The sequence below is a fragment of the Azolla caroliniana genome, unplaced genomic scaffold (assembly GCF_043228905.1).
Source record: "Azolla caroliniana isolate FFs.n. ecotype wild unplaced genomic scaffold, voAzoCaro1.0.p SCAF_8, whole genome shotgun sequence".
In the NCBI taxonomy this organism is placed as follows: domain Eukaryota; kingdom Viridiplantae; phylum Streptophyta; class Polypodiopsida; order Salviniales; family Salviniaceae; genus Azolla; species Azolla caroliniana.
In genome coordinates this window covers 3739896-3751851 of record NW_028230443.1, presented here as the reverse complement: position 1 = coordinate 3751851, position 11956 = coordinate 3739896, and the positions used below count along the sequence as shown (strand labels likewise).

Genomic DNA, 11956 nt, shown 5'->3' with positions numbered 1-11956 from the left:
AATGAGCCCATTTATTTAATATATAAAATATACACGAATCTTTTTGGTGCCAAAAGTCGGACTTTCGCAATTCCTCGACACTCACCACATTATAATCACAAGTGGTGTTCTATTGCCAAGCAGTTTGCTTAAAAGACATATCATAATCTAGTGAGAAATACAAGAAAAAACTATAACTGGCTTTAGATTTTCCTTCCCTGATATTCTCTCATGACATTGGTATTATACTTGCTCCTATGGGCTTTATTAATAATTAGTTCTAGTATCTACCCAAGTCCTTAAAATAGTTTACAATGGCGGAGTATCTGCAAATTTGAATATATATTTATAGTTATTTTCAGCATATCTTAAACCAGCAACTTCATCTATAGGGACAGCATTAGCAATCTCCTCCACATCTTCCCAAGAGAGTTCAACTTTAAGAGCGCCAAGATTTTCATCGAAATTCTTGATCTTCGATGTGCCTGCAAAATTTTAGTTTAGGATTTCAAATCTCATGGATAACTTGATAACAACAGCATCAATAGATCCTTAACTATTTGGACATATCGAGTTTCAAAATTTATTAGATTAAATCTATTTCGAAGAAAATGTTTGAAGGCCATGGCTATTCTACTATGTTTTAAAGACTGAGAAGGATATCATGATCACTTTTGAGAATCTTGGGCTGGTCTTCCCAAAACAATAATATAATCCTTGATAGATCCATTAACCCTTACAATGCATCAAAAAATTTCATTGCACCAATATGCCATGCATTTTTCTTACCAGGAATAGGTACAACATCATTTCCTTGGTGAAGAAGCCATGCTAAAGCAAGCTGACCAGGTGTACATCCATGCTTCGATGCCAATCCTGCAATGCGCTCGAAAAAAACCTTGTTTTTCACAAGATTCTCCTGTTGGAACCTGGGATATCTCGTCTGAGTATATGCATAAATAAACCCAACAAGGATATATTCCAAGTTAACTTCTCCCTTCATGTGAATATCTTAGGAGCTCATGATTATGGAGAAACATGCATTTACAAAATTCACAACTTTACCAATCTAGCATCGGCAGAAGGCAATTGTTCAATGCTAGATTTCCCAGAGAAGAATCCTCTCCCTAGAGGACTATACACCACAACTCCTATTCCTAGTTTCCTATGAGTAAAGAAAAAAAGACATTTATTACTTGGCAAAAGAAATGGAATTTACATCCACATACTTTATTGGCAGTCATACACTGTTCTCATGACAAAGCACAGCACAGAGATTGATATAAAATATAGCATAAGAAATTAATATATCGCCTAACACAGACATTACATCTGCCTTCATAGTTCAGAAAACATGGTCAGGACAATGTGCATTCATCATTTCTTTCAAAGTAAAAGAAATGCTAGTGTAAAACAAACAAGATATATAGAGCTTGAGAGTCTTTGTTCTCAAACATTCATGTGTTCATTTCTTCTGGAGTGAAAGAAAAGCTGATGTAATGTGAAACAAGATAAATAAATCTTGTATAAATTTGCTAGTAGAGTATTAGTAAGAATTAGAAAGATATAACGATTGCAAGTTCCCAATATTCAGGAATGTTGTCATGATGAACCACATGGGGATATGTTATATATGTTTATATATCGTACATATTCTAAGCTGTGTTTCTTCCATGCATAGAAACCTGACAGCATGAAAGAATTTCAGAACAAATTTACATTCTGCAATTGTTTCACGTATATCGAGGAATTGATAAACCTCGTAAAATTTACAGTTATCACCTGCATAATGGAATAATTGCATCTTCAACATCCCTTGTCCACAAGGACCATTCTATCTGGATAGCACTGATAGGATGAACTGCATGAGCTCTCTGAATAGTATCAGTGCTTGCCTCAGATAGACCTATGTACTTTACTTTTCCTTCTTCCACAAGCTTTTTCATTTCAGAAACCTGAAATTCCAAATAAAGCAATAGGAAAAATACTTAAAAAAGAGGTTTTGACAATTGCAATAGCAGAAAACGTTCCCATTTGTATGAACCTCCAATGGCCGAGAATTATACTAGATCACTAACCCTTTTTGACAAACGAAAGCATTGATTACAAGAATGAGAAACAAAGATTATTTATAAGAACAAACGTGAGAAAAGCTAAATAACTATGAGTGGATCACCCCATTATATTTAGAAAAATTACATGAAAAATGTAGCATTCTACTTATACCTACTCCTGTATACATTCTCTACTCAAAACATTGGTTGCATTTATCATAGCAAAGAAGAGTTTGCAAACTTTTCAATTCTAAAAAACTACAAAGAAACAAAAGATTATGATAATGAGAGATAAGTGCGTCTTCCTAGGGACAAATGTGCCAAAAACTAATCAACTGAGTGATAGAAATGAGTATAGAGGATTTGGAAACAGCATTCTCAAGATCTCCATGGGGCCAAATATATGTTGAGAAAATGATGACAAATGCTATTTGATACAAATGTTTCTCTGATAAGTTAACTTAACAATTTTTCTTAATTTCTACTAAGCCAATCTCTTACTTAAGCCCTCTTTGAGACTTATATCAGAAAAAGGTGCAAGTTTTCGTCCATTGATATGCATGATATCACACATACCGTCTCTTCTATTGGAACAGAAGTGTCGACTCGATGCTGATAATAAAGGTCAATATAATTAACATCCAACCTCTTCAGGCTATCTTCACAAGCCTTTCGTACATAGTCCCTCCCTCCTTTCACCACATGTTCACCATTCTCAAACACATTGCCAAACTTTGTGGCAAGCTGAATTTTCTTTCGAGGTAGAAGTTTAAGGGCCTAGTTGAATCACAAAAGAGAAATTGGTATAGAATAATATAAATGTTCTTGATAATAAAATTAAGGATATGTTCTTTAAGATCCCTTTTCTACCTTTCCAACTAACACTTCATTTGTGAATGGTCCGTACATATCAGCAGTATCAAAGAAGGTGACTCCTTGATCGTAAGCATGTTTTATGAGTTCAATACTTTGCTCTTCAGATGGCATTGGATGGTAAGCAAAGGATAGTCCCATACATCCCAAGCCAATTGCAGAAACCTAAGAAACACACAATCAGCAACATGATTGCCATATTATGCAATTAGTCGATCAAGGCTATACAAGTTAATACACAGATTCAAGTTTAAAATTCAATGCCAGTGTACAAGTTTTGATATATAGGATGTATAGAAATTTCTATATAAATTTTCTACGAGAAAAGTGGAGTGTTTTCTCATCATTTCCATTGTTTCATGCATGGAAAGGGAACCCACTCATATTCCACATGCTGTAGGATGGATTTATAACTAGGCCTTCTTATATCAATACACATGTATGTTGCGTGCTGCGAAAATCACGAATGCTGATGAGATTCACAAGGCTGTAATTTTCTGTCTCACAGGTAACTTTGGCCTTTTGAAGATAAATGATGAGGAATGCAGTGAATTGGTTACAATTTGGAAAGGTGCAAAATTATGATGGATTAGAACTGACCACTTTATCTATGGCTATGAAACATTGGAGGAACTAAAAAGACATCTAGATGCCCTACAATTAATGTGAACAAAAAACGATTAGTAAACTGAGGTGATGGGATTTAACAGCACTCAAGCGGACAACAAGATTAGAACCAAAATCCATATTGACAGAGAAAAATGTGGCATACACATGATCCTACACATATCAAGCAGTAATATTTACAGGACCCCAGTGAAAGAGAAAGAAAGATATATTATCGTCTTTTAAGAGGCCAAGATGGCCTATAAGACCAAATAAGAGATTACATCTTAAGTGTAGTCTTGTCTTTGAGAACAACAAATAAAAAAAGAAACTAAATAATACTCCGTAAATATAAAAGTATATAAGATAAAAAGAGACTAGGGAATCTGGTCTTCGGCACATGTGAGATTCTCAAGTTAGATATATTGTAGCTTTTGTCCTCGAAAGATCTCTAGCATAGGTTGATCCAAAATGGAGATGTCTCCGAAGCAAGGGAAGCACCTACGATGGCGGGAGATAATGGCTTTTATTTGTCGATGACAAGGGTGTCGAGGTCGTGGTCCATGGGGCCGAGGCCTACGTGCATGGCAAATTGCTATTGCCTGATCAATTGTAACCCCTTTGTTATGTCCTGGTCGGGAGCCCATTTGTGTATCCCCTGATTGACTTGTAGAATTAGGGTTGATGGGGGTAAAGAAAGTTGTGATTGTTCTTTGTGAATGAGCTTGTGTGGCTGTATTCTTCAACAACTTTTCCCGATGTCTCTTGAGCCCTAGCAAGAAAAGTCCTAGGCATCGTTGGTCCTCATATTCCATTACCTTGCGTAGTGGGCCAAAGCCTTGTTTAAAGAGGCAATGGTATCTCCCTCTGATTTCATAAAAGACACTACAGTGACAAACATAGTGTTCTTTGGATTCCACTCCTTGATGACACAATTGGCAAATTCTCTCTTCTAGAGGTAGTCGTGTATATCTGCCTACCTCAATCTGTAACTGATGTGATGAAGTTCGTAGCTGCCCTATCACACTACGCAATGCATAGGATAGATGTATGTCCATATAAGGTTGCCTGATGATGAATACATCCTCCGACATGTGTAAGAAGTGTATCTTATAGTCGGCCATCTTTGTTCCAAGTGGTATTTTGGGGCTGATCCATGTTATCTTGTTTTCCAAGTTAATAATATCAGTTCAGATCTCTATTCTTGTCCACTTTGGTCATATTTAGATGGGGTCAGTCCAAACTATATTGGAACGGGGGTAGTGCATTTATACTCATGCCATGTGACTCGAACCATTGCTGCATTTCAGCATACCAACAATGAATGTCTCTATTTTGTTGAGAATGTTTCAAAAATTGCATGGTTCTTCTTTGAGCAGAAATTTCCATGCTCTTACATTGAGGATCATTGCACACTGTCACAGGCGAGAAATGATCGTATTCTGCCCATAGACGCTCCAGCTCTATCGCATATTCCTGAATCATCCTATCTCCCTGCCAAACATCATCTATCTCTTGCTCAATTTGAAATACTCTCATGTTGTTTCCCCTCCTAGCATACGTCTTTTGCAATTTCTCCCATATCTCCTTCACACTTAAAATTCCATCAATTGTCGTGGCGATTGATGGAATCGTGGAGTTGAGAAGCCACGTGTACAAAGACATGTGGGTAGCTCTCCATGCTTTCCATTCATTGCTCATTATGACAAGAGGTTCTTTCTCTTCTCCCGTTAGGTAGCTGTCAAGGCTTCTCCCTGCCAAGGCACCTATAATCCGACGCGACCAGCTCAAGTATGTGGCTGGTCCATCGAGTTTGAACTCAACTTGGAGGAGTTCAAGTCGGGGTGGTGGTTGTGTCCATGTCACACCTCCAGATGCTACAATGTTTTCACCTCATCCTCATTCAATTTTGAGAACACCTCATCCATCTTCTCAACTTGGCCTATCTCTGCTCTCCTCTTCTGACTTCTTTTCTCAAGTCACCTCTCAATCACATAGCAATGTCATCCCAAATGGAAAAAAAATCCCCCTTTCCTCTCTTGGATGCTAGGACAGTGCTGTTCCAATCGCTGTCATACCAGCAAAAGGGTGGATCTAGGGTTTTGCAAAGGGGCGGATCTATGCTCTGATACCATAAAGAAAAATGAGAAGGCACATCTGTTCAGTAATATACATTGGTATGTCACAACTAGAGGGAGAAAATACAGAGATCACTTACATTTACATGAGGAGAAAGTTCCTCTTTATAAAGGCCAAGATATGGCCGTTGGGCTAACTAGCTGTTGGAAACAAGTAGTCGTTGGGCCCTGTAAATGTTACTACTCCTAGGTATGTGTAGGAGCGTGTGTATTCCACCTTTTCCTCTCCCAAGGAGAATTTTGGTTCTGATCTGCATGTTGGAGGGTGGCAGCTCCAGCCCTGCACTCTCTTTCATATTTATTATCTTTGTACTACATTCTCTCTTTTCTCAGATTCTTCTCTCTCTAGAATCTGCAACTCTTTAAATGCCTTCTCTCTCTAGAATCTGCAATGCTTTAAATGCCTTTTCTCTCTTCTACCTTTTCCAAGATATTCCTAGTTTTTTGTACCTGTTTGGTAGTACAAGAGTCACTTAACTACCAAACAGCCATTTCACCCACATTCCCCAATTTTGTATAAATAGGCTATACCAGCCTCTGTTGTATAAGTTTTCATTTTCTTTTTTGCTACTTAAAACAAGCTCTATTCCTTGGCTGTGTCTCTACTCTTTGCAACCATTTTTTCTACTGCTGTCTAACAGCCTTCTCACAGCTTGGCTGTGCCTATTTTGTTTTAAGTCTTCCGCTGCTGCTATTAACAGCTTTTCTCACACTGCATACCCACGAGAAAGTCGGGCACAAGCAGCCTCCTGTAAGGAGAACCTAGGCCCTGTAAATGTTACTACTCCTAGGTATGTGTAGGAGCGTGTGTATTCCCCCTTTTCCTCTCCCAAGAAGAATTTTGGTTCTGATCTTGTTACCCATGCTTGAGTGGTGTTAAACACCATCACTGTAGTTTTAAAGAGAGATGATGATAGTGTGGTCAGATCCAAAACACCAAGGGAGTGGGCTGTTGTGTGAGGAGAGAAAAAGTAGAGAAAACTGGGCAGAGAAATGGAGAGGAAACCCAAGTCCTATCTCATTACGAGAGATTTGGGACCCGTTCTTATTGATAAGTAGCTTTTAGGTCATTTGGGCATATTTACACATGGCCAATGACCAAAAGTTATAAAGATAATGTAAATGCCTATAACCCCTCAAATTGGGGCCAAAAATATAGTAAAGATGTGTCTAGAAAACTCTTGAAGGGAGCTTTCACATGGAAGCGTCAAAATATACAAAAACGTCCCCTGTCGGTGTCCCATACCATGTACAAACATGAATCGTACCTTGGGTTTGAAGGAGGCACACATATATGAAGCTAGAGGTTTGCCAAACTTCCAAGAGTCTCTATCTCCAAAAAAATAAAGAAAAGAGATGCCCCTTTATGAAGGAAGCTAGCCTTCTTATTTAGGCTCAAACCCTAGGCCCTTGTGTGCGTTTCACATTTGGTTGCTTTTATAAAAAAACGCAACCAGGTGATTAAACACTCTAAAGTTATCTCCCACCGTAGGATTGAGATAACTCAATACTCACCCTTCATCCTTGCAAATTAGCCCACAACTACGATTATGGTTATGCTTGTAAACATTTAGTCTTGATGATTACTGCACAATAAGGAACAAAGAATTGGTGTCTTATTATTTTTGGGGAAACGGGAATGGCACTTAACATGACATAAATATAAATGCATTACATTGTCCACACACTTACATGACCAAAGTGGAAAAGAACATAGCAATTTGAACAAATACCATTAAATTGGATAATGAAAGAATGCGGTCAGCCCAATAACACCTTGGGAGGAATATGGCCCACTATAAGGCCCTCCTTTAAGTGACATCCCCATGATGGATTTATCATCGATCTGGCACCCTTGCTTCCAGCTAATTTTTTATGAAGAAGCCGTGATGGCAATAGAATTTCTAGTACCTAGTGTAAGAGTTGCGATATAGGAAAGGTGGGATGGAAACCCCTTGCTCCCATGATCACAAAACTTTGAGCTCCTTACCAAGACTAGGTTGATAGCATTCCATGCCTTGTTAGCTGAAACACACAATGAAAAGTCTCAATGACAAAAGGGTCAAAGACAGCCTTGAAAGAAGGCTACATGGCTCTATTGTTCTTGTCAAAAAGACACAACAGTTAAAATTATGCAGAGGGAAGGGGGTTGAGAGTGACCAGTGCTTCAAGCATGAGTTTGGCGATATGCCTACGTTGGTGCCAATGAAAAAAGTTGAGCCTATTTTATGCACTTATGCAAATGAGAGAACTATAAAATGAAGAGGTTTTGGGTATTCTAATGTTCAGCATTTTGGAGAAGGTAGAGAACTTTTGCAAGACTTGTGTTTGTTTTTCAAGAGCTAATTATGCAAAAGAAGGATTGTAGAGGCAAGCATGGATGGGAAGAAGTATTACCTAAAAAGGCCACCTACGACTCCAACTGAGCCTACTCCCTAGCAATATATTGATACACTACCCCACTTCTACATACAAGGAGAACCAATACAAGAGGTGCAAAGCTTCAAATATCTTTGTATTAACGTCCATTGACAAATGGGTGGAATGCACGCCATGAGGCTAGACTTCAAGTGGGTTGGTACAATTATTATATATTTGAGAATCAATGCAAACACAGTTATACTCAAGAATGGGAAGTAAGATTGATGTTATTCAATGTTATGCTGGTCCAAGTGTTGCTTTATGGAGTGGAAGTGTTGCGGGGCACTTTCTCACTCAGAGCATGGAATGAAAGACTCTTTCACATATAGGGTTTCTCACTCTTTATGTGAAACTATTTACCGAGAAACCTGCACTATTTTCACATACAAAGTAATAACCCCCTTCTTAGGAAGGAGTCACATACAAGAGGATATATTTATTCAGTTCCCCCATAAGCCAAAATTGGCACCTTATGGACAGTAAAAAATCTATTATACTCTATTCTATTTCTATCCTCCCTAATGTCGTAGGCCCAGCTCATGGCCTCAATCCTCCCTAGTGTCGTAGGCCCAGCTCATGGCCTCATAACATTCAAAAGCAGTTACATAGATCAGGAAAAGCCAGTTTGTAGTGCACATAGGCCATTTCCATATAGACTACAGCCACTGGATCAGCCCATGATGGAGATCTTTTGAAACAGAAGCAGTCAACCAAAGCTCAATCTATTAAGCGCTTACCTGATGAGATTATCTGGTATTGTAGGTAGTTTTACTATTTATTTTGATTTTTTCTCATTGATGAAATTATTTTACTTTTCACGAGATGGATTCAAACACAGACTTACTTATTCAGTGTTTCCTCCCACATACAAGAGGTCAAAGTAAGTCGAGCACTCTGCATACATAGGGCTAAAAGGTTTTGCAAGTTATTGAAGGAGAGGTTGAGATTTTGAGCAAAACTTCGTGTGCAAGTGACCAACTTACAAGCACATCATAGAGAAGCATGTTACCCTCTTTGTGGACTTCACCAGAATCATCACCACTTGACAGATGATGGAAAGGCTATCCTATGACACTTTGGCCAAAGCCTGCATGGGGAGTCAACCATTATATTACCAAATGGGATACAACGAAAATTGCTCATCACTAACGTATTCCATAGGCCAGCAAATCCACCAACAACATGCTCAGGAGACACCATAAAGATAGCGGAGGAATGAGAATGATTATAGAGACCACGAGTACCAGGATACAAGGCACATAGTCCACAGCAGCACCAGGTCATGGAGATCGTTGCTCATGATGTCCTACCCCGTCGGAAGATGCATTCAGTGAACTTTGTCATAACCTTGATCCATTGTGCCAACCAACCTCAGATACCATGTGCCCTCACAATAATTCATTCCGTACATATTAGTTATGCATATCATGCATGTGAACTATCTCAAGAATCATTCCACCACATGCATTAAGATCATTATCATGAATCTCGTGATCCTTAAGAACATACATATTAGTTATGCAATTGTTTTTGTTTTAGTTTCGACATTGGTAATCATAATTTGTCTCATATGTAGATATCATCCTGAAGTAAATGTTAATCTTTCTCTCTCTCTCTCTCTCACACACACACACACAGGTCACATTTGACTACCGTAGACAAGAATAAAATCTATCTATCTATCTCGTAAATGTTAATGTTCCTCTCCCTCTTATTGATGTTAATCCACCCCTTAGATTTCTAGAATGCAAGAGAAAGAAGAAGGAGGAGGAGAAGGTGAAGGAGAGGATGAAAACCTACCTGGAGTCCTTGAGTTCCAAGGCGTCGAAGAGGAACAGCCATAGCTTGAGGGTTTTGGAGTTTTGCTCAGGAAGATTGGACGCATCGGAGCTGTGTCTTTTATGACCCCTATTGTTTGCTTGCCGTGCAGTGCATGTTCCATCTTTGAGAGAGGCTTGACCTTGAGTGTTCTCCAAGTCTTTGACTAGTCTTGACCTTGAATCTTCTGCAAGTCTTGACTAGTCTTGACCTTGAATTTTCCTGCGAGTCTTGACTAGCCTTGACCTTGAGTCTTCTCCAAACCTTGACTAATCTTCCTGGACCACATAAGCTAAGCTAGTAAGGTAAGTGGGCAGAGACCCAAAGCTCACGGGTTCAACCCCTTACATTCCATGATAATGGCATCTCCGAACAATGTGTATGGCGGTGTAATAAAGAGGTGTGAAAGGTTCGATCCTTCGGCTCAATGCCTGGTCTTGGTAGTGTGATCAAACATGAAAAGAAGAAAACCTAGGTGACCGTATAACCCAATTGCTACAAATTGTTTAGTATGGATGCCAGAATCATTGGGGGTTCCATATGCCTATGTTGTTATGGTTTGTTCGACTGAAGACTAGAAGGTCATGCATTCGTCCCCCTACATTGCATTGTAAAGTAATGCATGTTACGATATTTATCGATGGTTCTTAATGCTATTTGCAAATGTCAGTTTCTTATCAAAGTAACTCTCAATGGTATTTGCCAATGTTAGTTACTTATCAATAGTTCTTAATGGTATTTGTAGAAGTTAGTTTCTTATCAATAGTTTGCAATGCTATTTGCAAATGTTGGTTTCTTATTGGTAGTTCTCAATGGTATCTGCAAATGTTAGTTTCTTATTTTTGGAGATTGTGATGTGTGCCTAGAGTATATTGATATTAGAATGAAGATGAGAGAGCACAAATGAGCTTGCATTAAATGAATGTTTTACACAAATGTGTATGATAGTATAAAGGGATATTATTTCATAGTAGCTAGTGTAATAACCTTATAACATGTTATCCAAAGCATTCAACCAACAAACTCAATCAAAGGGGTTGAATCAAAGAATGTTATATCAATGTTCGAAGTCCACATTGGATACTTGGACGTTAATTGTTATCCAAAATCTCTTTATGTGGCAACTTTCAGTCGTTCATTGAGTTCACATCTTACTCACAATGCTCTAGGTGAGAACCATAGTGAGATCATTCTATGGGATCTTTCCACTTTGCATAGCCTATACTCTCATGGGCAAGATGAGTGGGTAGTTGTGAACTACACTTGAGCTAATAACATGTACACTAACTAAAATATCAAACTCTAATATTTCTCTCTTAATCATGCACTCACATGATTAACACTTGATGCAAGACATCAAGAGACTTAACCATACTTAAGACTTAAAATAAAGAATAAAGGAGCAAGACATCACCAAAATGTCATAGCTCCAATTATTTATGTGAGTGAATAGTACAAAGTATAAGGCTTAAGGGGCTTGAAGAGATTAACACAAGATGATCAAGAAGGGAGTGCAAGGCTTAAGCTTTTGCTACAATGAGAGAATGAGGAAATTTTTGAAGATGATTTATGATATCACCCTTATACTTTCTTTACACAATACATTCATATCATTTTTTAAAAGAGTATAAAAGTTTATACATTTACCTTTACATTTTAGGCCATTCCTAAGGTTTACCCAATGTCCATAAGGAGATTCTCTATCTCCAAACCTATTTGTTTGGTCTAACATGTTGGGCTAATACTTGCCACTTTATCATTTCTTTGAACGCTATGAAGAACATGGCTTTTATTAGGTAATGGCATCCTTCGAAGTGATTGCAACACATTCGAGTAATCACAAAGAGATCTATGCATTCATGTATTATACATTCTTTTTGGCATCTCATAAACCTTCCTTGGCACATTATGTTAAGAAATTGTCAAACATCTCACCCTTGATGTTATGGTCTAGGGATACATTGAAAACTCCTCGTAGAAGTAGGACAATGTAGATAGAGAGCTTGACATTGTTGTAGGGTATAAAGGTAATATCTATAAACCTTTATACCTTCCCAAGCATGAAAT

General features: G+C 38.2%; 1 protein-coding gene and 1 pseudogene across 1 annotated transcript; both read right to left on the bottom strand.

Moving 5' to 3' along the window:
- Window positions 1-255: 255 nt before the first annotated feature.
- On the bottom strand, window positions 256-9957 carry LOC147860827 (putative aldo-keto reductase 1). The gene is made up of 7 exons (XM_087324005.1): window positions 9872-9957; window positions 2904-3071; window positions 2610-2810; window positions 1762-1934; window positions 1045-1144; window positions 769-922; window positions 256-464 (listed from the first exon to the last, which is right to left on the bottom strand). The coding sequence occupies exons 1-7, from the start codon at window positions 9911-9913 to the stop codon at window positions 289-291; spliced, it is 1014 nt and encodes a 337-aa protein (XP_087180131.1). The 5' UTR covers window positions 9914-9957; the 3' UTR covers window positions 256-288.
- LOC147860828 (uncharacterized) lies at window positions 3817-4805 on the bottom strand (annotated as a pseudogene).
- Window positions 9958-11956: the final 1999 nt, after the last annotated feature.